General features: G+C 46.0%; 1 protein-coding gene across 3 annotated transcripts in view; it reads right to left on the bottom strand.

Annotated features, from left to right (window-relative positions):
- Positions 1-27,780, bottom strand: part of LOC134927810 (mediator of DNA damage checkpoint protein 1-like) — an 840,332-nt gene that overhangs the window by 21,179 nt on the left and 791,373 nt on the right. For all 3 annotated transcript variants that reach the window (XM_063922788.1, XM_063922787.1, XM_063922786.1), the window contains one exon: positions 16,774-17,109. In XM_063922788.1, coding sequence (XP_063778858.1) covers positions 16,774-17,109 — 336 coding nt within the window. The remainder of the gene's footprint in view (positions 1-16,773; positions 17,110-27,780) is intronic.

A 27,780-nucleotide genomic window follows, 5' to 3' on the forward strand; every position in this document is an offset into this window, starting at 1 on the left:
CACACAAGACTCTGAAGGCTTTCTCCCTGATAGCTGAGGACTGATATCAGGTTGCGCCTGCAAAACATTCTCACATATGTATATTTTCTCTGTAGCCATTATTCTCCATTATTCTGTTTAGATTTACTTGTTAGCCTGTAGTGTATAAACTGTACTGTTTTTACCTTTTATTGGAATCAATCCACGGAGGCCTTAGAATCCTGTGGTTTCAAATACAAATCAGTGTTGTGTTTTCACTTTCCTGCATAGGCTTTATAAAGTGGTTTAACCTGTTTAAAGTGTATAAGCATTGTTAAGGTGTATGCACTGCGGATACTTTGTATCACCAGCGATACTTAAGGTTTAAAGGTATTAACATTGTTGCAGTGCTTTGCTGTTAAGGTTTAAAGTATAAGCATATCATTACATTGTTTCATTAATAAGGTTTACAGTATTTCAAATCAGTGTGCGTACGTGCCGCGTGTACGTTGTACCCACGGCACGGCGTCTGATACGCTAAGTGCGTATCAAATACATTACTCAGTATGCAAATAGCGTACTTAGTCCGTAGTGTGTGTAATAATTCAAGCGCCCATAGCGGCTCCACGGTAACAGTGTATAGCTTTATGTTTTAAGATAATAATCTGACATTATCAGTTGTAAGTTCCTATGCTGTATCATGAGCACGAGGGAGCCACCAGGTCCTGTGCAACTCTGCGTCAGTCATCTCTTTTTTGCTAAATATTTTATTTTTTGCATAATGAACCACTTGCCTGTCATCAGATGCGACCAAGCCAGGCTGACCTTTTCCCCCCAACATGACTGCATTTCATGCGACCAGTCAGAAAGATTTACTGGCCGGTTGCTGAAAGTTGATCTTCCAGCAGCAGACAATCTCAGATGGACTTCTTTGTCCATCTGCACCCATGGCTCCTCCCCCAGTGTCTGCTGATCACTGCTGGGCACAGAGTGTGACTTTCATCACTACCGATATTTTGAATAACCAATATAAAGGGATTCTTGGTACTTTACCTAAAAGCGAGAAGCAGTAACCGAGTGAAATAGGGAAATGACTGTCAAGACAAAACACTGCACGGCTGAGCGTGAGGGAGGGAACGCAGTGTCCCCCAGGCGGATTAAGAGAAAAGGATTCAATGATAAGTACCAAAAATCCCCTTTTCTCTTTCATCTGGGCTGGGGGGACACTGAACTGTGGGATGTTCAAAAACTGCCCCATGTGAGGAAACGCTCAAACTGCCGACAGGAAAACTGTAAGCCCAAAGTGGGTATCGTATCGCCAGAGGTAAAAACATAAAAATTGACAATAACGAGAGAAAGTATGGACTGAGGACCAGGTAAAGATGTAGCCCTACTCATCTTACTGTGATACAGCTTGCTGCAACATGGCCTTTTGCATGGCATGCCAGGCTGTGACTATTAGCAGCCGGCGAACGCTTCATTAATTCCTTTAGCGATCGCTGGCTGTGAATAGTTTCAACCTGGCACGCCATTCAGCATGATGTGATGCAGCATCAAAGTAAGATGAGCATGGCTACATCTGTAGCTGGCTTGCATTGCTGATCCTTGCATTGCTGATCCCATGCTGTGCCACCCAGGAGGTTGCCACTGCCCTAATAATATGTGCCAACACCTGGTGTGGTGCCGGTCACCCTGCACTAGAATAACGTGACGGAATGGATCTAGCGTGCAATGATCTGCTTTGTAGGAAGAACGCCACTTTTCTGAGCATCGTTCAAAACCAAAAGAGAATCCATGCGACAGACGTAACTTGTTCTGTTCAAGTACATCAGCAGTGCTTGGATTGCGTCCACCAAAGCCAGACCTTTCCGGGCCTGGTAAATCGGTGAAGGAGAAAAAAATCTGAAAGTCAATTTCCTGGTTGATGTGAAACAACTTTAGTTTGGAATAAAGAAATGTTCGCAAAACCGCCCTATCATCTTGAAATCTAAGAAAAGGCAGCTTGCAAGACAAAGCACCAAACTTGGAAATACGCAGAGCTGAAGCAATGACCATAAGGAATACCAGCTTCCGAGTGACAAACTTCAGTTCTAAAGAATCCAACAATTCAAAAGAGAAGTAGAGAGGATCAGATTAAGATCCTTTGGAACTACCGGCGGGCGAAACGGTGGCTGAACTCGCAAACACCTTGCAAAAGGTACCAAGTTTTGGAATAATTTGTGTTCTCAAAGAACACAGCCATAAACATGCCGCCAAACCTCCCTGAATCGAGGAAACTTATGATTTTTACATCATACAATGTAAATCCTCCATACCCTGTAGTAATTGCGTGACAAAACTGTTTTCTGGGCCTACAACATAGTACATAGCACTGACGGAGAAAAACGGCAAGCCATTAAAAGCTCTGTTTCAAAAGCCAGGACGTTAAAGTCAAACGAGGGAGGTCTTCGTGCAGAAATGGACCCTGCTGGAGTAGTTCTGGCTGTAGTAGAAGACGCCACCCTGGACCAAGGGTCCTTTCAAAAGGTCTTTTCAAATGTGGGAATTGCCTTGGATGTAGAAATGTGAAAAGCGAAGGCAAAAATATGATCGAAAATATCGCTATCAACAGTAAACTAGTACCAATCAAAAACTTTAAAACTTGTGATACAAAAAATGGAATCTATGCCATTAAATGTGTATGTGATGTAGTTTACATTGGACGTACGTCACGTCCACTTAGTAATAATGGGAGAGCATGTCAGAAATATAAGAAAGGGGCTTGACACCCACTCCCTCTCCTCACACTTTAAAATGAAACACAACTGTTCAGTCAGGGGCATAAAAGGTTTTAATGGAATCAAACATGTAAAGAAAAAGCATGAGAAAGTGACATACACTATCAACCCAACTAGCTAGAACAGAGATGCAGTGTATATATAATTACAGCACTTTAAGCCCTTCTGGACTGAACTGTGATTTTGAGCTGAAATGGTTCTTATAAATATCTGAAATAAGGATTTTTTTTAGACATGCAATATTTTTCCCATTTTAGCCTATTTGATACATCCATTTAGAAATGTATATGATAATTATCGATAAATGGTGGGGAATATAAGATGATCATATAAAAGGAGATTTATGGTAGACTTACCATTGTTAAATCTCTTTCTGTGAGGTACACTGGATTCCACAGGGAATAACATTGGGGTGTAGAGTTGGATCTTGATCCGAGGCACGAACAGGCTAAAAGCTTTGACTGTTCCCAGGATACACTGCACCACCTCCTCTATATAACCCCTCCACCATGCAAAGGAGCTCAGTTTTGTTAATCAGTCCAATGCAGTAGCAGGTAAAGAGACGGTAGATGTTAGTCACATAGAACCACGTTCTTATGACAGGAGAAGGGACTAGTGGCTAATGCCATAAAAACCCAAAGAAGCTAAGTGCGTCACGGCTGGCGCCCTGTGGAATCCAGTGTACCTCGCAGAAAGAGATTTAACAGTGGCAAGTCTACCATAAATCTTCTTTTCTGCAGCGGGGAACACTGGTATTCCACAGGGAATAACATCGGGGATGTCCTAAAGCAGTTCCTCATGGGAGGGGACACACTGTAGCGGGCATAAGAACTCGGCGTCCAAAGGAGGTATCCTGGGAGGCGGAAGTATCAAAGGCATAGAATCTGATGAACGTGTTCACTGAGGACCACGTAGCCGCCTTGCACAATTATTCTGCGGACGCGACACGGCGGGCCGCCCAAGAAGGTCTAACAGACCGAGTAGAATGCACCGTGATAGCAGCAGGAGCTGGGAGACCAGCCTGCGCATAAGCTTGTGCAATCACCATTCTAATCCATCTGGCCAAGGTTTGCTTGTTTGCAGGCCAGCCACGTTTGTAAAAGCCAAACAGTACGAAGAGGGAATCAGACCTCCGAACAGAGCCAGTCATCTCCACATATATATGGAGAGCACGTACCACATCCAAACACCTTTCTTTGGAAGACAAACCAGGAAAGATGGCCGGAACCACAATCTCTTGGTTAAGGTGGAACGATGACACCACCTTAGGCAGATAACCAGGGCGAGAACGGAGAACTGCCCGGTCACAATGAAATATCAGGAAGGGCGGATGACAGGACAAAGTGCCTAAATCCGACACCCTCCTAGCAGAGGCAATAGCCAACAGGAACAGGACCTTAATAGTAAGCCATGTCAGGTCCACAGAATCAAGGACAACGGACAGATCCCATGGAGCCACAGGAGGGACACAGTGAGGTTGTATCCGCAAAACACCCTGAGTGATTGTATGAACGGAAATCCGCTTCCCAGTTGATGACACCCGGAATGAACACTGCCCATATGGCTGGCAAATGGCGTTCCGACTATTGAAGAACTCTGGATACTTCCATCATTGCTTGTCGGCTTTGAGTGCCGACTTGACTTATGTACGCCACCGCAGTGGTGTTGTCCATCTGTACTTAAACAGGCCTGTTCCTTAACAGAGGTAGGGCTAGTGTCAACGCATTGAACACTGCCCGCAGTTCCAGAATGTTTATGGGGAGGAGAGACTCCTCCTTGGTCCAGCGACCCTGGAGAGAGTGCTGCTCGAACACCGCGCCCAGCCCCTCAGACTGGTGTCCACTGTCAAGAGGACCCAGTTGGGAATCCAGAAGGGATGGCCCCTGCTCAACTGTTGATCCTGGAGCCACCAGGACAGAGACAGGTGGACCTCCAGAGTCAGGACAATCATATGAGACCTGATCCGCTGAGGCAGACCGTCCCACTTGGATAGGATTAACCATTGGAGAGGACGAGAATGGAATTGAGCATACTCCACCATGTTGAAAGTCGACACCATCAGGCCTAGTACTTGCATCGCCGAGTGAATGGACACTTTTGGGCGAGAGAGGAAGTATCTGATCCTGTCCTGAAGCCTCAGGACCTTCTCTGGAGACCGAAAAAGCCGCTGGCTGTGCATATCCAGTAGAGCCCCCAGGTGCACCATGCGCCGCGCAGGGACCAGGGAGGACTTTTTCCAATTGACCAGTCACCCATGGGCTGTGAGGAATTGCACCGTCAGCTGGAGATGGCTCAGGAGGACATCTTGGGAGTTTGCCAGGATCAGCAGGTCATCCAGATAAGGCAGGATCCTGATTCCCTGTTGAAGGAGATGAGCTGTCATCACGGCTATGACCTTGGTGAAAATCCGAGGGGCTGTGGTCAGTCCAAACGGCAGTGCCCTGCATTGATAATGGAGGTTGCCAATAGCAAACCGCAGATATTGCTGATGTGAAATGGCAATAGGAATACGCAGGTAAGCATCCTGTATATCCAGGGATACCATGTAGTCCCCAGGTTCCATGGGCAGTACAATGGCGCGCAGTGTTTCCATACGGAAATTGAAACTCTCGCAAACTTGTTCAGTGACTTGAGGTTGAGAATAGCCTGGAAAGACCTATTGGGTTTCGGTACTAGAAACAGGGTCGAGTAGTAGCCCTTCCCTTTTTGAGAGAGAGGCACCAGGAGGGATTGGACAACTAAGTGTAGAGCTTGCGCCTTTAACGGGTCTGATGGGATGACTGTTGCGCAGAACTGGCGAGGGGGACTTCTCTTGAAAGAGACCGCATACCCGTGAGAGACAACTTCCCGCACCCACGCGTCTGAAGTGGTCCTTAACCAGACTTGGGTGAACTGCAGGAGTCGGCCTCCCATCCTGGGGTCATGTTGCAGGCTTGTCCCGTTTGGAAGCAGGTGGACGGGCGGCCCGGGATTGTTCAGAGTTGGGCTTACCATCCTTGGAAGTACGAGGCTTGCTCGAGTACCCCATGCCCTTTGATTTACCTGAAGTCCGAAAGGAATGAAAAGTAGTACTTTCAGCTTTCAGAGCAGGAGTAGTAGTATTAGGAAGGCACGCAGTCTTAGCAGAGGCTAAGTCAGTCACGAACCTATTAAGATCTTCTCCAAATAGGATGTCACCGTTAAAAGGGAGCACCCTCCAGAGTCTTCTTGGAATCTAGGGTCCACCTTCCAGGACCGCAACCATAGAATCCTGCGAGCCAAAATAGACGAAGTGGACACTTTGGACGCCAGAATATCTGCCTCAGAGGACGCCTCTTCAATATAATGGGAGGCGGTGGTAATATGAGACGGACACTGTTTGGCAATGTCAGAAATGTCCTGAGGTAGCTCCTCCTCCAATAACTGGACCCACGCATCAATAGCTTTTGCAGCCCAGGAGGCCGCAATAGTGGGCCTGTGAATTGCCCCAGTTAGGGAATAAATACACTTCAGGCATCCCTCCACACGCTTATCGGTCGGTTCCTTCAGGTGGTGACAGGCGGCGGTGGAGTTTCCCACTTGTTAGTCAACTCCGCAGGGATAGGAAAACGGAACCAACATCTTCTTGGACAGATAGATTTTGGGTAGGTAAATACCAAATAACTGCGCTCGACCCTTGAGTGTTGAGTGCTTAAGGTTTCCCTAAATGGTGGTCTGGTGGGAAAACCCATGTATTCTGAACAATACAGACTAATATGTCAACTTAATACTTGGTTTTTATTGGATATGCCAGTTTAACCATGAAAAATGAGTCTGTTAAAATATACAGATTCCCAAATAAGCAGTGGGGATGTGTGATTTCATCCTTTGCTACTCTGGGCTAAAAACTCAGTGACCTGGAATTGAAAAACACTTGTTCTGGTTGGGTAACATATGCTCCCATGGTCTGTTGTTTTGTACCGACACTTTAAGTGCAGGTGTCCTTATTCATTTTAAGGTTTTTAACAATAAAAAGTCTCTTTCGTTCCGAACTTGAACAGAGAACGGCGCCCTGTATCTCTGTATGTGGTTGAGTGTTAGCAGAAAGTCAGAGTGATTACCGTTGTGGTCGTATCCTGTAAGGAGTCCAGGTGTGGGTCAGCGTCGGGATCCTGCAGGGGCTCCGGACTGATCAGCCTCCGGTAGCCGTGCTTGCTACCTTGGTTCGTCCCTGTGCGGACCTCTCTGGGAGCCTGCTACGTCCGCTGGGCGGTGTCTAGGGAAGGGACGCTCTGCCACTCATCTTGTCAGGATCTGCAGCCGGGCGCACCGCTTCACTACAGAAAACTCACCTGTGGTTCCCTCTTGCTGCCCGTCCGTCTCTCTTACTTCCCGATGTTGCTGGTGTATCTTGCGCTGGAGCTCCGGAGTTGTTCTAATGTTCCCTGCTGGGCACTTGTATCGAGTGTAATTCTCCTTGTTATTCTTTGTCTGGCAAGACGGAATGGACACCCCCAGTAATTAGCAGCATGCCCCTAGCACTTGTACTCCTTTACCACAGCGCAGATGATCTTTTTTCAACTAATCTTCTTGGATAGGGCAAACTTCTTTCCTGGGAAGACCCAAGCCTCTTGACGTATGTCAATTAAAAGGTCAGAGTGAGGAAAAACTACTTTTGCCACTTTCTGACGCTTGAATTTATCAGGCTTTTTTGAAGCAGTAGTGGGATCAGCTTCATCTTAAATCTGGAGAACCATTTTGATAGCTTCCACTAATTCAGGTACATCAATCTAAGGTACATGCTCCCCATCAGAGGCCGCTGAGTCAGAATCAGTCGGATCAGTATAGGCCCCATCTTCATCAGAAGAAGTATCTGAAACATGAGTGGATTCAGAGGAGGAAACCACACGCTAAGAGGGCCCCTTAGCCCCAGAGGGCTGAGGTTTAGACTTCTGTCTAACCAAGGATTTATTCAAAATCTGTAACAGGTTATATAGTGTGTCCGCCCAAGGCGGGATTAGCTACAGGGACAATTTGTGGCTGCAAAGGCACAGGTAGTCCCATAGGGTGCGTTAGACGTGTTATCAAAGTATGTTACATACAAGAGAAGGTAGCCCAGGGTGGCTCTTGGTTGGCCACGAGGGCCATAGGTGGAGTGGGAGAGGTAAGGGACCCAGCACCCACATCCCCAGCAGCAGGTTTCCCTCCTGGTAAATCCGTGGGAGCAGCACTGCCTGACCCAGGCGCGACCGCGGAATTCCTGCCCTGTGTGGCAACATTATGAGGAATGTAGCCGCGGGGCACACAGTACAATATAGCCAAACAATAGGAATACCGTAAACCCCTGATTTGTGTGCTAATAAAAGCAGGACTCAAACAGAGAATATATATATATATATATATATAAAAATAAATGTGGACCCTCACGCACTTATCCTCACAGGGCTCAGAATATAGTGATAGCAAGGGTGTGATACACTTAAAAGGAGAGCACACACAGCAGCTATATGGCACACTCAGTCACAAACACAATGCAGGAGTAATGTACACAACAATAATACTGCACTGGACAGGCAATTCACATATAATAGCAGATATGTATATGCAGAGACATATAACAATGCACAGCAATACTGGATTTCTATCACAGAATAATTGTACCACCTATTCTGTTAGAAGCACACTTATTTCTTAACTAACGCTGTCTATATGACATGTAGAATACGCAAGTGTCTGTATAAGCACGGCGCTGTGACAGGCGTCTATACAGAGGAGACAGCATCCAGCAATCCCGTGTAGAGCAGCCCTGAAGTAGAAATGGCGCCTGGTCTCAGCAGGGAGTTGAGGGAGAAAGTGAAAGCAGCTCCAGGGCGGAACATCTGCGGGAGATGGCGTCGGAGCTGGGGGGAGGGGCTACAGGTTAGCGCTCTATCCCCCTTTTGATGGACTTCACCACCGGTATAAACGGAGCCTGTATAAAAAAGTTACCTGTGCTCCTATAGCCCTGGTGGATATAATAGGGTCCCTGAGCCGTAGTGTCCACGCCAGCCGCGCGGTCCGTCTCCTAGAGACTGCGCGGGATCGCAATTTCAACCCGGCGGGTCCCACCTGCAGATGAACAGCAGCGATGTGCCAAGATACCTGTGCAGCATGTACAGCAAGATGGAGGGACAAGGTACCAGACAGTACCGTCCTGACCAAAACATGGAAGGCCTGGACCCTGAAGTCCAACAGAAATGTTCTCTGAAGATCAATGCTGCTACCAACATGATTTTCAAGAAAATGTGTTGGGACGTAGCTAGGCCGAAAGGCAGGGCTTGGAATGGATAATAAGCCGACCCACATGTAAACCTAAGGGAATGATGACTGGGCCAAATAGGAATGTGAAGTATGCATCCATGACATCGAATGACACCAAGAATTTGTTGGCCTTCATGCTGTAGATCACCGATTGAAGAAATGTGAAAATGATCCACCCAATGTCTGGTTTTCAAGGTGCTAAGATAAAGAAACTGCCAGAAGGAGCGGTTCGGCTTTCTGAACAAGGAATAGGTTGAAGTAAAATCTTGGTTTCCTTCTGACACTGGAACTGCAGCAATCACCCCGTCAGAAAGTAGGGAATTTAAAGCGTGGTCTAAGGCCAATGTCTTTGCCGCTTTCCTGGAAACAGCGGAGGCGAAGAAACGTTGTGGTGGAGGACCTCTGAGGTCGATCATGTAACCCCCCTGAAAGCAATGCCCAGCAAAACAGGCTTCTGAAGACAATTCCACCCACCAGTCTTGTAACTGCAGCAAGCGTCCACCCACTTGCATCTGGCTTGGATGGGGAAAGACCATGTCAGGCACTAGGTTTCTCAGGAACTTTGGCCCCCAAATGTTTTTAGCTCCCGTAAACCTGCCTTGTGGTGCTGAACCACTTCCCGGGGAACAACATGCCTCTGGTCGAATGACTGCTAGCAGATAACCCTCCCTGAAAAGAAGAGTGGAAAGGCTTAAACCACGGCTCCAGTGGTTTGGTGGGACCAGAAAAAAAAAGTGCTTATCCCACCAGTATCCAGGGTACTAACAGTATCCAGGTTGGGCACAAAAAGAACACCCCCACTAAAAGGAAGCTATTCCAAGGAACATTTGGACTTCACATCCCAGGCAGAGAGCCAAAGAGCCCTCCGATCCCGAAACGGGAGCAGCAGAGACCTTAGTTGCCATCTGAGCTCCATTCTGAATGGCCTCACAAACATACTCTGCTGTGACATGGAGTTTCTCCACTAAATCCAGCAGGGAATCCCCTGACGAATCACTCTGGAACCCTGCGACAAGTTTGTCAGTCCATGACTCCATTGCCCGGGCCACCCATGCAGAGGCCAGTAAGGGGTGGATAACCACCCCTGAACCCATAAAGACAGAAGACAAACCCTTCAGTTTCTGGTCTAAAGGATCCTTAAAAGGTGCAACACCATTCACTGAAAGCGCAATGTGCCTAGCCAAGCGCGACACTGGGGCATCCAACTTGGGAGACTGTTCCCACTTGGGACACATGATCTGCGGGAAATGGGTACAGAGAAGGAAACTTGCAGGCATCCTCAATGAGATCAGAGAGATTTGAAGACAAAAAGAAAGTGACAACTCTCCTTTGCTTGAAAAGACTCACTGCTTCTGATTGGGCATACAAATCTAAGCAGTCCAGAGTCTGACAGACTACTATAATAAGGTCTCCATCACCTTGCCCCGAGTAAGACACTCTAAAAAATTTTTTTTGTTAAAAAAACAATGTGAATTTGAAAATTGATAATTTACTAATGATTCATTTGCATAACATTTGCATGTTAAATGAGACTTTTTATTCCAAATCGCGGCAATTCACCATCGGTCCAAACATCAACCAAATAACATTGGTATCATTGGAAATGGCAATTTACTAAAAATAGATTTTGTCAAAACGTTCCACCACAAAACTGTGTCGAAGCCGCACCTCAATGCACTGAATCAATGCACTGATTTTTTGAGGGTGTTCACATGGAACATTCATTTTCTTGCCTGAGACCCATCCAAAGTTGCATCAAAATCACATTAATGCACCGGCAACATATGCATGTTTGACAGAAGCATGCATAGTTCAGTGAGATCCGTGCATGCTTCTATCTGTAAAAGTGTTAAAAATGTATACAAAAAAAAATGACGTGGAAACCTTTTCAAATCCCGATGCCATACGCTCCACAATATGGTGCCATAGAGGTTCCGAGACCAGAGGAGGCAGGGAAGCTAGCCCTTGTGCTGAGGAAGCAGTCATGACTGAAGCCCAAATCTGATCTTCTCACTGTTGCACCATTAACTTATCCAAGTCAGATACCAACCGGCCAAGGGCCTGAGTACAAGCCGGATCCCACCATGGCAGACACAGCGTCCTCCTTACACCTGCACATGACTGGGAGCTGCTGTGTACAGTGTCCCTGAGTCCAGCTGTCCATATGACAGATTAACATGACAGAGCACAAGTAAACAACGCCATAGTAGTGCTATTAGACTTACACACAGTGGAAGAAGAGGAAGAGGCCTCAGATCTTCCAGCAGAAGACCCAGAAGATCCGCGTACCAAGCCCTTCTTGGTCAGTCCGGAGCAATGAGGATTGCCTGGACTCTTATTCTTCATATGAGTTTTAGAACTCTTGGAATGAGTGGAAGTGGAGGAAACACGTACACCGACTGGAACACCCACAGAGAGACCAGGGCGTCCACTGCCACAGCTTGCGGGTCCCTAGACCTAGAATAATACCTCTGAAGCTTCTTGTTGAGACGGGAGGCCATCATGTCTATTTGAGGTACACCCCAATGATCTGTCACCTCCGTGAACACCTCCGGATGGAGGCCCCACTCTCCTGGATGGAGATCGTGTCTGCTGAGGAAGTCCGCTTCCCAGTTGTCTAGTCCCGGAATGAAGACTGCTGATAGCGCCAACACGTGTTTTTCTGCCCAGAGGATGATTCTTGTTACCTCTGACATTGCAGCTCTGCTCTTTGTTCCGCCATGTCGGTTTATGTAGGCCACCATCGTTACATTGTCCGACTACACTTGAATGGCTCGATCTCGCAGAAGATGGGCCGCTTTGAGAAGACCGTTGTAGACGGCTCCTAGTTCCAGAATTTTTATTGGAAGGCTGGATTCCAGGCTTGACCATCTTCCTTGGAAGGTTTCCCCCGGAGTGACTGCGCCCCAGCCCCAGAAACTTGCATCCGTGGTTAGAAGGATCCAGTCCTGAATACCGAACCTGCGGCCCTCCAGAAGGTGAGGTATTTGTAGCCACCAGAGGAGTGAAATCCTGGCTTTCGGCGACAGACGTATTCTCTGGTGCATGTGTAGATGAGATCCCGACCACTTGTCCAGGAGATCCAGTTGGAAGGACCGAGCATGAAACCTTCCATACTGTAGAGCCTCGTAAGAGGCCCCCATCTTCCCCAGAAGGCGAATGCACTGATGAACCGATACCCGGGCTGGCTTCCGGACGTCCCGGACCATTGTTTGAATCAATCACCAACGCTTTCTCCTCTGGCAGAAACACCCCTTGCACTTCCGTGTCGAGGATCATACCCAGAAAAGACAATCTCCTTGTCGGCTCCAAATGTGATTTTGGAAGTTTCAGGATCCAACCATGTTCCCTGAGCAGATGAGTCGTGAGAACAATGGACTGCAACAACGTTTTCCTGGACGATGCCTTTATCAGTAGATCGTCCAGATATGGGATTATGTTCACCTAGTCTGCGGAGGAGAACCATCATCTCTGCCATTACCTTGGTGAACACCCTCGGTGCCGTGGAGAAGCCAAATGGCAGCGCCTGAAATTGATAGTGACTGTCTAACACTGCAAATCTGAGATAAGCCTGGTGCGGCAGCCAAATCGGAATGTGGAGGTACGCATCCTTGACATCCAGGGATACCAGAAACTCTCCATCCTCCAGACCGGAGATCACTGCCCTGAGAGACTCCATTTTGAATTTGAACACCTTCATATGAGGGTTCAGCGATCTCAAGTTCAAAATTGGTCTGAACGAACCATCCGGTGTCGGTACCACAAAAAGGTTCGAATAATAACCCTTGTTTTGCATATGAGGTGGAACTGGAACAATGACCTGTGACTTTTCCAATTTTAGAATGGCTTCCTGTAGGATAGCCCTGTCTGTCAGCAAGGCTGGCAAGCCTATTTTGAAGAATCAGTGACACGGGAGTTCTTGAAACTCCAGTCTGTACCCCTGGGACACAATATCCTGTACCCAGGGATCCAGGCCGGACGACACCCAGATGTGCCTGAAACGCCCGAGTCTCGCACCCACCAACTCTTCCTCCAGGCGGTGCGGTCCACCATCATGCTGAAGATTTTGATGAACCAGAAGCAGGTTTCTGGTCCTGGGAGCAGGCTTTTTGGATTTCGCACAACCACCTCTAAAGAAGGTGGTAGGAGGCTTGGACTTTTTGGCCTTAGCGGTCCGAAAGGACTGCAAAGCAGCTGAAGAAAATGGTTTCTGTGTAGGAGGTGTAGCAGAGGGAAGAAAAGGTGACTTACCCGCAGTTGCCGTGGAAATCCACGCATCCAATGCTTCCCCAAATAGAGCCTGACCTGTGTAGGGTATGTTCTCCACACTTCTCCTGGACTCCGCGTCTGCAGACCATTGGTGTTGCCAGAGTCCCCTGGGAGCCGATACCGACATGGAAGATATCCGCGCAGTCAACGTACCCAGGTCCTTCATGGATTCTACCATGAACCCCGCAGAATCCTGTATGTTACGTAAAAACAATTCAATGTCACTTCTATCCATTGTATCTAAATCCTCTAGTAATGTGCCTGACCACTTTACTATGGCTTTAGAAATCCATGCACAGGCAATAGTGGGCCTTAACGCCACCCCTGAAGCAGTGTAAATGGATTTGAGCATAGTGTCAATCTTACGATCAGCCAGTTCTTTTAACGCGGTAGATTCCAGGGACAGGTAAAACCACCTTTTTAGACAGTCTGGAGACAGATGCGTCAACAATGGGTGGGTTTTCCCATTTTTTCCTATCCTCCTCAGGGAAGGGAAAAGCAATCAGAACCTTTTTTGGGATCTGGTATTTTGTCTCCGGGTTTTCCCAGGATTTTTCAAATATAGCGTTTAACTCTTTAGACGCAGGGAAGGTTAGTGAGGCTTTCTTATGGTCAGTTAAGTAAGCCTCCTCAACCTGCTCGGGTGGCGTGTTAGTAATGTTTTACACATCTCTAATAGCGTAAATCATGAGCTGCACACCCTTAGCAAGGGATGCCAACCCCCTCAGCACATCCCCATCACCGTCTGCAGTATCAGTATCCGTGTCATCTTGCATAATTTGGGCAAGTGCATGTTTCTGTGGGAACATGCTAGGGGATTTTGCATGAATAGGAACAGAGCCTGACCAAACTGACAGACTTCTTCAACACCTGAGTTTCAGTTTCAGTATTAGCTACCCTAGTAGAGATCTGAGAGATCATTCCTTTGATAGAAGTTAACCACTCAGGCACAACAATAGGGATCTTAGACAAAGCATTACATTCCTGTGTACATGGAATGGATTCTTCCTGAGACGAACCATCTTCAGCAGCATATGACACAGAGTCCCTAGACATGGCTATGGAAGATATTAAAGATCCACACACACAGGTAAATGTCAGACACAGTTTCCCCCCAAGTATGCCACAGAGAGACACAGAGATTGGAGCCAACCCCCACACAGCACTTTCTGAGGTAGAACTAACAAAACTACCAGTGCTATCTGTGTACCTTAATAGGCTACACAGACTTTACACATCCTCCGCCCCCTTCTACAACTCCCTAGTACCGCACAGGATAGCTGGAGTTGCTTCGAGGGACAGCTCTCCCTGTCAGCGTCTGTGTACAGGAACTGCAGGCAGGAAAATGTCGCTGAACGCTGCTGGGTCCACTCTGAGAAGCTCTGCCCCCCCCTGAACATGGCCCTGCTTCCCGCTCTTAATTTTATTATACTGGCCTGAGGATGTCTGCTGGCAGTGATCCTGGGACCCTGACAAGCTTGTTGGTCAGTGTAGGGTATAGGCGCTGGCTCAGGGTGCCCCTCACTATGTACTGCTGAGTCCAGGAGCACAGTTAGTACTGCGCTCCCTACCCTGTTGCCGCCATCTTCACACCGGTTCCCCGCTTGCCAGGGGGGGCAGTGACTCACTCGCCACCGAAATCTTCTGGCTCTGTAAAGGGGTGGCGGCATGCTGCGGGAGTGAGCGGTCTCATGGAGCGGCTAACGATCAGCACCCTCTGGAGCTGCGTGTCCTGTCAGTGGAGGTAGTGGCTCAGACCCCTCAGGGCGGACACTACTCTCCCCCCCTTTAGTCCCACGAAGCAGGGAGGCTGTTGCCAGCAGCCTCCCTGTGCCTACACTAACTCTTAGAAAACAATAAAACTTAGAAGCTCTAGGAGCTCCCCTAGCTGTGACCGGCTCCTCCGGGCATTTTCTAAACTGAGACTGGTAGGAGGGGCATAGAGGGAGGAGCCAGCCCACACTCTCAAACTCTTAAAGTGCCAATGGCTCCTGGTGGACCCGTCTATACCCCATGGTACTAATATGGACCCCAGCATCCTCTAGGACGTAAGAGAAAAGTAAAATGATTTACATACCTCCCAACCTCCCGAAAAAACACAGGAAGGGCCATGGGCATTTTTTTGTGTATTCCAGCTACCCCATCTAAACATGATCTTTGTTTTCATTCTATCGCTCACATAATAAAATGCCTATAAAATGTAATTCAGACGGCTTTTTTGCTATACTGCTATCCAGGAAAGAATGTCCTGTGCTTTCTCCTTAAATATATTTAATAAAATATCTAGGATGTGTTCTTATTTTACATACAATTGTTCAGTGAATAATTTCAAAGTGTGAGCGCAATAGTTTGCTTAACAACTAGGTATAGTGCAAGCCTAAGGAGACCTTTAAATCCAGGTAATTGCCTTTTCCATTCTCAAATTGCAGATCTGACCACTGGACAATTGTAGTGGCTAGCCATGCTCTCAAGCTTTGCCAGACAAGATAAGGCTGAACTTAAACCACTGAGGAAGCTGCCGACACCAATTTGTAGGCAGAGAAACGCGTTTGGGAGAGGAGAGGACACTATTGCAGACTCTGCAGCATTTGTCTGCTTACGAAAAAAAACTTCGTAGCCGGCTGGCTAAAGTTATTACCAGCAGACCCTATTGCGCAGGGGAAGGAACCAGAGGTCATATCCACCAGCTGACCAGCCCAGGAGAAAAGCTGTTTGCTACTGGGAGAGGGATCATTAATGATTGCATCGCACGGTGCTTTCTACATTATCTGCTGGCATTTGTTAGTTTCTGCTGGTCTATTTTGCATGTGCTATTGCATGAACTGTGAGGTTCAATACGAACCACTGTGGAAGTTTTAACACATTGGAATTAGCTGTGTTGATACAACAAAAGTGCTCATTCAATTCATCGCATGGTGCTTTTTATTCTATCTGCTGGACTGTTTTGTGGAAGTGCTAACACACTGGAAAAAGCTGTGTTGTTACATCAAAAGTGCTCATTGAAGTTTTAAAGTGGATTACAGTTTCATTTCATTATAGTGAAACCTTCATGGGACTGTTGATTATCTACTATTATAAATAGGACTTTTTAGCCCTGATTATTTATGCATAGATCTATGTTTATATATTGCTGCAGCAAGGGTATATTAATTTTTTTTTATATTGTATGTATATTAGAGGGTACTGGCCGGTATCCGTGTATTTAAGTTGTTTATTGTGATTATATATAAATACATTTAAGTCAGAAGCGCAGTCTCACTTTTTTCTGTGTAAGGCTGAAATTACATAGCTTATTATATCTACTTATATCTTCCATTTTAATAAAGCTTTGCTAATACTAAATCGCTACAACAAGTGCTACATACTGTCACACATAAATAATGGCTGCAGATTTTACTGGTTGGCCATTTTAAAACTGAAAATAATATAATTATACACACACACACACCTTAATAAAATAAAAGCAATTAATCTTCCTAAGCTTTAATCAAGAAATTAAGAGAATGATTACCTTTAAAAGCTGGGTTTGTAGTAGTTATTTTGTTCAGTGTTGAAACTACTTCTGAAACATCCATGGTCTTGATGCTTTCAAAGAATTGAGCAGTAATCTCATCCTGTGCCACAGGCAAGCTCGGTTGTACAGCTCTTGGTGCAGGTTGATTTAACAGCATATGTGGAAATGGAGCTCTGGGAGGGGCAGAACCAGTTCTTTTAGGCTGTGCCACGACATTGGACTGCTGGTGTTGAGACATGTGTTGTGACTGTCCACTCGGAAAAGGATACCTTGGTTGTGTGGTGGGAGCACCTCTGTTTACCTTGAGAGATGAAAAACTCTGTTGCTTAAGTTCTGTAAAAAAACAAAAACCAGCACGTATGAATACAGGTATTTCAGAAGTATGCTTAATGTTATAAAACACAGGTAGTCATTAAAGTTGGTAAACAGAACTCAGAAGTTCATGCCCCCTGCCATTTCCTTTCCCTCTAACACTAATTCGAGTCTCGGGGCTAGATGTATCATCGCTTCAAAAGTGGTAAAATGGAAGACTAAAAAGTACCAGCCAATCAGGTCCTACCTGCCATGCCACAGGTGTACTTTTTCACTCTCCATTTTATCACTTTCCAAGCGATGATGCATCTAGCCCTCATCATACTGAAGCATCCCTCTTAATGTCTATACAATAGAATTAAGAAGTGATTTTTCCAGTGATAGCCAAAGGTCGGTTACTTGAAAACTGCTGGGGTTCTGTACACGGCAACACTGTAGATCCGCCAGATTGGTTGAGATCTGATCTACAAAGCATAGTTCTCATTTATAAGGTGAGCTCTTGGAGAACAAACACCTCCCGTACAGCAAAATCAGTGAATAGGAATTCATCTAAGGGCTGCCATTACCAATGCACAGATAAGAATGTCACCATCAAAAAAGTCAACACAAGACTAATTTGCACTTTCAACCAACTTAAATAAGGGATAGCATAAGAACACATGTGGCATTTTAATTGTGAATAGTCTAAAAAATAAATAAATAAATAAAAAAAAAAAAAAATTATGCAAAAAGCACAAGTGCTTAAAATTAGTTTGTCCAGGCCTTGACAACCTGTCTCCAGGAGTTACGGAATACAAGTCCCAGAATGCTCTATAAGCTGAGTGCTTTCAGTGTACGATGGGACTTGTAGAGGTTTACTCCAGTCCTGATTTAGTCTAGTAGGATGAAGAAATATAAACTTGACTAGATGATATTACCATAGTTTATTGTCAACAGTTTTAATTGTATTGAATGTCCTGCTTTTCCTGGGCAAAGCAATTAACAATAAATAGGATAATGGGTTTGTCATTATCTGCATAAGGCTTAGCCTATTTACATAATTGTCATTTATCTTAGAACCTTTAATTTGGAGCAAAATACATAGGTTTGTTAGACTTATAGTCGACAACTCTAGTTCTCCTAAGTCCACAGTATCTACCGGTAAAGCGCAACGAAAGTTGCTGCGCTATATAAGAAACTTGTTAATAAATAATAAATAATATGAGGTAGCGTCAGCGGATTGGCATTAACGATCAGAAGCTTTCGGCCTCCCAGAATGCAACGGGCCAGTCCCCTATATCCCCGCCTCCTGGCTCAAGCAATTCAGTTGTTTTCCAAAGCTCAAGATAGGAGCATCATAGGGAGCCCTAATCAGGTGAGAAGAACACACATGCACACCCTTCCGTACAAGAAGGAAGAGGTTAGTAGGTGTAAGGATCCTCAAATCAGGTGCGTCAGGGTGGGATCCCTGTGGATACTGTGAACTTAAGAGAAATAGAGAGTTATCGACGGTAAGTCTACCGTAACTACATATTTCTCCTGCAGGGTCCACAGGATAACACTGGGATGTCCCAAAGCAATATTAGTGGAGGGGACACTTCTGATTGGACAGAAGAATCCTTCGCACAAATTCAGCGTCCTGAGAGGCAAAGGTATCAAAGGCATAATGTCTAATGAATGTGTTAATGGAAGACAATGTGGCTGCCTTACATATCTGTTCAACTGAAGCACCATGTTGTGCTGCCTATGAAGGACCTACCTTACAAGTAGAGTGAGCAGACACATTAGTCGGAACAGGGAGATCAGCTCTAGAATATGCTTCTGAAATAGTCATCCGAAGCCATCTCGACAGTGTCTGCAGGCCATCATCTCTTGTTAAATCCGTAGAGAGCAAAGAGTGTTTCTGTCTTTCCGATGGCACTGGTACGATCCACGTAGATCCTCAAATCATGGACTATGTCCAAAGATGCATCTCCCGAAGAAAGATCCGGCCCTTGAAAAGCTCTATCTGGATGAAATATCAGAAAAGGAGGGCGACATAACAATGTCCCTAAGTCTGACACTCTTCTAGCTGAAGCAATAGCCAGTAGAAAGAGAACTTTAGCTGTCAACCATTTAAGATCCACTTGCTTCAGTGGTTCAAATGGGAAAACTTGAAGCGCCTTTAGGACTAAACTTAGATACCAAGGAGCTGTAGGAGGAACAAAAGGAGGTTGGATGTGAAGCATTCCTTGGGAAAAAAAGTGCGAAAATCCTGTAGGTTAGCAATTTTCTTTTGAAACCATATAGTCAGTGCGGACACCTGAACTCTCCAGGGAGCCACCCGTAGACCTTTGTCTGGGTGGCTCTGGGAGACTTAGGCTCAAATTTCCTGTCACTGCACCATTGAATACAAGCTTACCATATTCTGTAAAAAATGCGAGCGGAGGATGGTTTCCTTGCTCTAAGCATTGTTTGAATTACCTGTTGTGAGAATCCTCTTGCTTACAGGATGGAAGTCTCAAGAGCCACGCTGTCAAAGACAGCCGATTCAGGTGCTTGTAATAACAAGGACCATGAGACAGTAGATCTGGACGTTGAGGTAGAAAGAACGGAGTATCCACCAACAGCCTCTGCAGATCTGTGTACCAATGTTTTCTGGGCCAAGCCGAAGCTATTAGTATCACGGCGCCCTTTCCCTGTTTTACCTTTCGCATCACCCTGGGTAACAGGGCGATCGGTGGAAACACAAACTAAACGAAAGACCCATCTTAGGGGGCATCCACAAAGGTCGCTTTGGGATCCTTTGTCCTTGACCCGTATGTGGAAACTTTGTTGTTCTGATGGGAAGTCATGAGATCTATCTCCAGCAACCCCCACTTGTCTGCCAGTCTGGAAGACCTCGGAGTGTAAAGCCCATTAGTTTGCATGAATGGTGTGTAGACGGGATCGGTATGAAATACCTCCAAACAAAATGCCGACGTTCAAAATCGTAAAATGCGTAAGTGTAAAGGTTTCTGTAAGAAGATTATTAAGAATATTTTAAAAACACACACAGAATACAGCAATCTCAATAAATGAAAAGGAAATAAAAACTTACAGAAACCTTTACACTTACGCAAACAAGTTTTAAGTATTTCTGTTGTGGGGGCTTTACAGAATAACTCAGGTCACCTCCAGCATACTAGCTGTCCCCAAGAGATCACAACTCCTATTTTCATGAGTGGGACAGATATAGTCTCCAGCTTCATCAGGCCCCCTCCCTTGGGATTTTTAACCACTTTCCTGCTGGACAAAACACCTACACCAGGTTTTACATACTTGGTGCTTGGCAACAGCCAAGGGGGGAGGTAATGGGTGTACTGTAGGAATCTCTTTCAAAGAAAGCAAGGTTTATGACATTAGCCAGGAAACAGGATTCCTGGTCTGTTTACAGCCCCTCTGTTGACACAACAACAAATGGCCTTATCAGCCCTCAATGTCCAGAGCTTGCAAATCTCTGCTTTTGAAGTAGGAATGTCATCTCAAACTTTATGGTCTGCAGATCTCTCTTGGCCTGGACCTATGGGGGTCAAATGCAGGACATTGCATGTCAGCCATGTTGTCACATCTCGGTTGAAAAGAATACAAAAATATATATATACAGTCACTTGAAAACATTATTGGTGATTATTCCTGCAGGTAATCACCACACCTTAGATCACATATAATTTGTGATCCTCCTTTCTCTATTCAAACGTGACATGCGGTTTACCTCCTTCATTGCTTTTTGGCTGCAAATTCCTCCTTGATGACTGAGGTACACTACGGACACTGCATTGTCCGAGCAAATTTGAACTGGTTTCCCCTGAAGAATGTCCTTTGCCTGAATGAGTGCCATATATATATATGGCCTGAAGTTCCAATATATTTATTGGCAGGCAACTTTCTTTCTTGGTCCACTGCCAATGGAAGCAACTTCTTTCTGACACTGCTCCCCAGCCCTGAAGACTGTCATCTGTCATCAGAACCTCCCAATCTGAGATCTAAAAGGGTCTCCCTTTGTCCAGATGGGATGTCTGTAGCCACCAGGCTAATGACCTCTTTACCTTCCGAGGGAGGACCATAGTCTGTTTTATTGTCTGATGTAACCCACTCCATTTGGAATGGATCAGACGTTGCAGAGGCCTCGAGTGGAATTAAACATACTCCACAATGTTGAATGTTGACACCATAGTTCCCATCACACACACATCGCTGCATGAATGGATACCCTTTGACTGTGTAGCAGCTCCTCGACTGTATTGTGGATATTTTGTTCAGAGGTAAAATTACTTTCTGAAGACCCGAATCCAATACAGCCCCCAAGTGCATCATCCGTTGTGACGGAACCAGGGACGACTTTGCTCAATCTCTGCAAACAAGCTATTGTCTGGTGCAGATGACACTGAAGTAATTCCTGAGACTGTGCCAGGATTAATAAGTCCCTGTCGAAGGAGATAAGCCGACATTACCACCATCATTTTGGTGAACACTCTTGGAGCTGTGGCCAGTCAAAATGGTAGAGATTGAAACTGAAAGTGTTGCTGGAGGATAGCAAACCTGAGGTAGTACTGATGGGACTGGATATCCAGGTAAGCATCCTGGATATCCAGGGATACCATAAAATCCTCCGGATCCATGGCCAAAACAATAGAACGTAAAGTCTCCATATGAAAACGAGGCTTCCAAATGTACCTGTTCAGCACTTTGAGATTGAGTATGGGCCGGAATGACCCATTTGGCTTCTGAACTAGAAACAGGTTGGAATAGAAACCTTGTCCTCGTTGCGCAGGAGAAACTGGAATTATCATTCCAATTGAAGCAATTTCTGAACTGCCTCTTGCAAAGCCCTGGCCTTCGTTTCCACTGAAGATGGACTGGTACAAAATAACCTTTGTGGAGGGTGTTTCTTGAAGGCAAACGCATAACCGTGAGATACAGCTTCTTGCACCCAGGCATCTGTGGCGGACTGCTGCCAGATCTGTGCAAAATGAAGAAGTCGGGCTCCCACCCTGGGATCCCCCAGGTGGATGCCCGCACAATCAGGATGATGGCTAATCTTCTGGTTTGGAAGCAGGCCCTCTGGTAGCCCAATGCTTTTTAGTCTTACCAGACATGTCAGATTGAGGCTGATTGCCATAACCCTTTCCTTTTGCTTTTCTCTGGGTTTCGAAAGGGCTGAAAAGCTGGAAATCTAGGTTTGGATTTGTGTGTTGAAGGAAACTTCACTTTCTTGAAGTCTGCTTCTGACTCCAAAATACGGTTTAATTCTTTACCAAAAAGAATATCTCCAGTAAAAGGCAAAGACTCTAGAACCTTTTTGGACTCTGAGTCAGCCTTCCCTGTACGTAACCAAACAGCTCTGCGAGCTGCTACTGATGAGGCTGATGCTTGAGAGGCAATAGTACCCATATCCAAGGCTGCTTCTACCATAAAAATATCTGCCTGTTTAATATGTGCAATATGGGATTTTTGCTCTCTAGATGCCAATGAAAGATCATCCTCTAATGCATCAGCCCAGGCTGCCACTGCTTTGCCATCCAGGCTGAAGCCATGGCTGGTCCTACAATTGCCCCACACAAGGAGAAAATAGACTTTATAGTAAGAACTTCTTGTTGATAACGTGATTTCTCTTATGTCCACAGGTATCCACAGGATAACATTGGGATATGCCGGAGCAACAGCGGAAATGGCACCAAACGGTCACGAGCTTTCTGGCCTCCCAGGATGCATCGGGGCTTCACCATATAATCCCGCCCACTGACTCAGTCAAATCAGTTATTTCCACAGCGATTAAGCAGGAGCATCAGGTAGAAACCTATTTAGGCGATAAGAACACACATGCACACCCTTCCATGCAAGAGGGAAGAGGTTTAGTGATTGTCAAGATCCTCAAATAAGGTGCGTCAGGGTGGGACCCCTGTGGACATAAGAGAAATCACGTTATCAACGGTAAGTTCTTACCATAACGTCTATTTCTCTGGCTGGGTCCACAGGTTATCCACAGGATAACATTGGGATTCCCAAAGCCAGTTTTAGTGGTGGGGATGCTCCTGATTACACAGGAGGACATTTCGCCCAAATTCAGCATCATGAGAGGCAAAAGTATCTAAGGCATAATGTCTGATGAATGTGTTCATGGAAGACCATGTGGCTGCCTTACAAATTTGTTCTGCTGAAGCACCATGTTGTGCTGCCCATGAAGGACCTACCTTACGTGTAGAGTGTGCAGAGACATTAGATGGAGTAGGGAGATCAGCACGAGAATAAGCTTCTGATATTACCATTCGGAGCCATCTTGCCAGCCTGTTTACTAGCAGGCCATCCTCTTCTATGAAATCCGTAGAGGATGAAGAGAGAATGTTTTTCTGATGGCACTAGTACGATCTATGTAGATTCTTAATGCTCGGACTACGTCCAGCGACGCTTCTCCCGCAGACAGTCCCGATACCTGAAATGCTGGGACTAGAATTTCTTTGTTAAGGTGAAACTTTGAAACCACCTTTGAAAGATAACCAGATTTAGTTCTGAGAACTGCTCTATCTGGAAAAAAACTTAGGAAAGGAGACTTACACGACAGTGCTCCTAATTCTGACACTCTTCTGGCTGATGCCTTTGCCAGTAGAAAAAGTACTTTAGCCGTTAACCATTTAAGATCTGTTCTCTTAAGTGGTTCAAACGGAGGTCCCTGAAGGATTTTAAGAACCAGATTCAAATCCCAGGGAGCTGCAGGAGGAACAAATGGAGGTTGAATATGTACAACTCCCTGAAAGAAAGTACGCACATCCTGTAAGTCAGCAATCTTTCGCTGAAACCACACAGTTAATGCTGATACTTGAACTCTCAAGGAAGCTACTTTCAAACCCTTATCCAATCCTGCTTGAAGGAAATCCAAAATCCTGGATACTTTAAAAGATATCGGATTCAAACGTTTTTCATTACACCAATGAATACAGGTATGCCATATTCGATGATAAATACGAGCTGATGAAGGCTTTCTTGCTCTAAGCATAGTTTGAATTACTTGCTTCGAAAACCCTCTAGCTTCTAGGATAGAGGTTTCAACAGCCACGCCGTCAAAGATAGACGATCCAGATGGCTGTGACAACAAGGACCCAGCATTAGCAGAGCTGGACGTTGAGGGAGCAGTATCGGTGCTTCCACGGACATTGTCAGTAGACCTGTGTTCCAATGCCTTCTTGGCCAAGCTGGAGCTATTTGAATCATGGCTCCCTTTGCTTGCTTTATTTTTATCACCACTCTGGGTAACAGAGAGATTGGAGGGAACAGATATGCCAGATGAAATTTCCAATTCACTGACAATGCATCTACAAGGACCGCTCCGGGATCCTTTGTTCTTGATTCGTACCTCGGAACTTTGTTGTTTAGACGAGACGCCATGAGATCTATCTTTGGTAGACCCCATCTGTTCACTATTGTCTGAAACACTTCTGGGTGTAATGCCCAGTCTGTTTCCTGAATGGTGTGTCGACTGAGATAATCCGCTTCCCAGTTCAGCACACCTGGAACAAACACTGCTGACAATGCTGGAAGATTGAGTTCTGCCCACCTTAGTATGGGAGTTACTTCCTCCATCAATCTTTTGCTGTGAGTTCCTCCCTGATGATTGAGGTACGCTACTGCTGTTGCATTGTCTGAGCGAATCTGGACCAGTCTTCCTTGCAGACTGTCCTTTGCCTGGACTAGAGCCATGTAAATGGCCCTTATTTCCAACAGATTTATTGGCAGGCGACTTTCCCTTATGGACCATTTTGCCTGGAACCATAGGCTTTCGAGTACCGCTCCCCAGCCTTGAAGACTGGCATCTGTTGTCAGGACTTGCCATTCTTTTATCCAAAAGGGTCTCCCCTTGTTTAAATGGTCCGTCTGTAGCCACCACGCTAGAGACCTTTTTACGTTTACAGGAAACTTGATCATCTGCTTTTTTATTGTCTGATGATTTCCGTTCCATTTGGTCAGAATAAGGTGCTGTAATGGTCTGGAGTGGAATTGTGTCGAACGTTGATACCATCAGACCCAACAGTCGCATTGCTGCATGGACTGACATTGTCTGAGCGTGCAACGCTTCCTGAGTCATGACCTGCACCTTGACTATCTTTTTCTCTGGTAAGAAAACTCTCTGTAGACCTGAATCCAATATGGCCCCCAAATGAATCATCCTCTTTGACGGATTCAGAGACGACTTTTCCCAATTTATGAGCCACCCGTGTCTCTTTAGACAAACTACTGTCTGTTGAAAATGGCTCAAATGTAACTCCTGCGAATGTGCTAGGATTAACAGGTCGTCGAGGTATGGAAATATTCTTATCCCCTGCTTGCGGAGATAAGCTGCCATCACCACCATAATTTTGGTAAACACCCTGGGTGCTGTTGCTAGCCCGAAGGGTAAGGCTTGGAATTGAAAATGTTGCTGGAGGATGGCAAACCTGAGGTAACATTGATGAGACCTTGCTATAGGCACATGTAGGTAAGCATCCTGTATATCCAGAGATACCATGTAATCTCCCGGTTCCATAGCCAACATTATGGAGCGTAACATTTCCATGTGGAACCTTGGAATCCAAATGTATTTGTTCATCATTTTGAGATTGAGAATTGGTCGGAATGACCCATTTGGCTTCTGAATCAAAAATAGATTGGAGTAAAAACCCTGTCCCCATTGTGATGGGGGTACTGGGACAATTACACTGGACTGAAGCAGTTTCTGAACTGCTTCTTGCAGGGCATTGGCTTTCGACTCTATACGAGACGGGCTGGTGCAAAAAAATCTTTGAGGAGGCTGCCTCCTGAATAGGAACCCATACCCGCGAGATACTACCTTCTGCACCCAAGCATCTGTTGTCAACTGTTGCCATATGTGTGCAAAATGAAGGAGTCGGCCCCCAACCCTGGAATCCTCCAGGCAGAAGCCCGTCTCTTCAGGCTGAGGGTTTCTGTTCAGGCTTGGAAGCTGGCTTTCTATTAGCCCATTGCTTCCTACCCCTGGCTGATCTATTGAACTGGAGTTGCTTAGACTCCTCTTTAGCTTTCGCTTTGCCTTGCCATCAAAATGGCCGAAACTTTGAACCCCTAGTCTTAGGGTTATAACTAGCTGGAAATATGACCTTTTTGGATTCAGCTTCCGATTCTAGGATATCAGACAATTGTTTTCCAAACAATATATTACCAATGAGAGGCAATGCTTCCAATTCTTTCTTGGATTCAGTTTCTGCTTTCCAAGTGCATAGCCAAACTGCTCTATGAGCAGCTACTGTCAATGCTGATGCTTTAGAAGCAATCGTACCCATATCAATTGCTGCTTCTTCCAAATATTGAGCAGCTTGTCTTAAATGGCTTAAATTATACTTTTGCTCCCTATTAGGAGGAGAGAGGCCATTCTCTAGTTCCTCTATCCATTCGCCCATTGCCATTGCTATCCAGGCCGAAGCCATAGCAGGTCTTACCACTGCTCCTGAGAGAGAAAATACACTGCTCAAAAAAATAAAGGGAACACTAAAATAACACATCCTAGATCTGAATGAATGAAATATTCTTATTAAATACTTTGTTCTTTACATAGTTGAATGTGCGGACAACAAAATCACACAAAAATTATCAATGGAAATCAAATTTATTAACCCATAGAGGCCTGGATTTGGAGTCACACTCAAAATTAAAGTGGAAAAACACACTACAAGCTGATCCAACTTTGATGTAATGTCCTTAAAACAAGTAAAAATGAGGCTCAGTAGTGTGTGTGGCCTCCACATGCCTGTATGACCTCCCTACAACGCCTGGGCATGCTCCTGATGAGGTGGTGAATGGTCTCCTGAGGGATCTCCTCCCAGACCTGGACTAAAGCATCCGCCAACTCCTGGACAGTCTGTGGTGCAACGTGGCGTTGGTGGATGGAGCGAGACATGATGTCCCAGATGTGCTCAATTGGATTCAGGTCTGGGGAACGGGCGGGCCAGTCCATAGCATCAATGCCTTCGTCTTGCAGGAACTGCTGACACACTCCAGCCACATGAGGTCTAGCATTGTCTTGCATTAGGAAGAACCCAGGGCCAACCGCACCAGCATATGGTCTCACAAGGGGTTTGAGGATCTCATCTCGGTACCTAATGGCAGTCAGGCTACCTCTGGCGAGCACGTGGAGGGCTGTGCGGCCCCCCAAAGAAATGCCACCCCACACCATTACTGACCCACTGCCAAACCGGTCATGCTGAAGGATGTTGCAGGCAGCAGAACGTTCTCCTTGGCGTCTCCAAACCCTGTCACGTCTGTCACATGTGCTCAGTGAGAACCTGCTTTCATCTGTGAAGAGCACAGGGCGCCAGTGGTGAATTTGCCAATCTTGGTGTTCTCTGGCAAATGCCAAACGTCCTGCACGGTGTTGGGCTGTAAGCACAACCCCCACCTGTGGACGTCGGGCCATCATCCCACCCTCATGGAGTCTGTTTCTGATCGTTTGAGTAGACACATGCACATATGTGGCTTGCTGGAGGTCATTTTGCAGGGCTCTGGCAGTGCTCCTCCTGTTCCTCCTTGCACAAAGGCGGAGGTCCTGCTGCTGGGTTGTTGCCCTCCTATGGCCTCCTCCACGTCTCCTGATGTACTGGCCTGTCTCCTGGTAGCGCCTCCATGCTCTGGACACAACGCTGACAGACACAGCAAACCTTCTTGCCACAGCTCGCATTGATGTGCCATCCT

The sequence above is a fragment of the Pseudophryne corroboree genome, chromosome 5 (assembly GCF_028390025.1).
Source record: "Pseudophryne corroboree isolate aPseCor3 chromosome 5, aPseCor3.hap2, whole genome shotgun sequence".
NCBI classification, from domain to species: Eukaryota; Metazoa; Chordata; class Amphibia; order Anura; family Myobatrachidae; genus Pseudophryne; species Pseudophryne corroboree.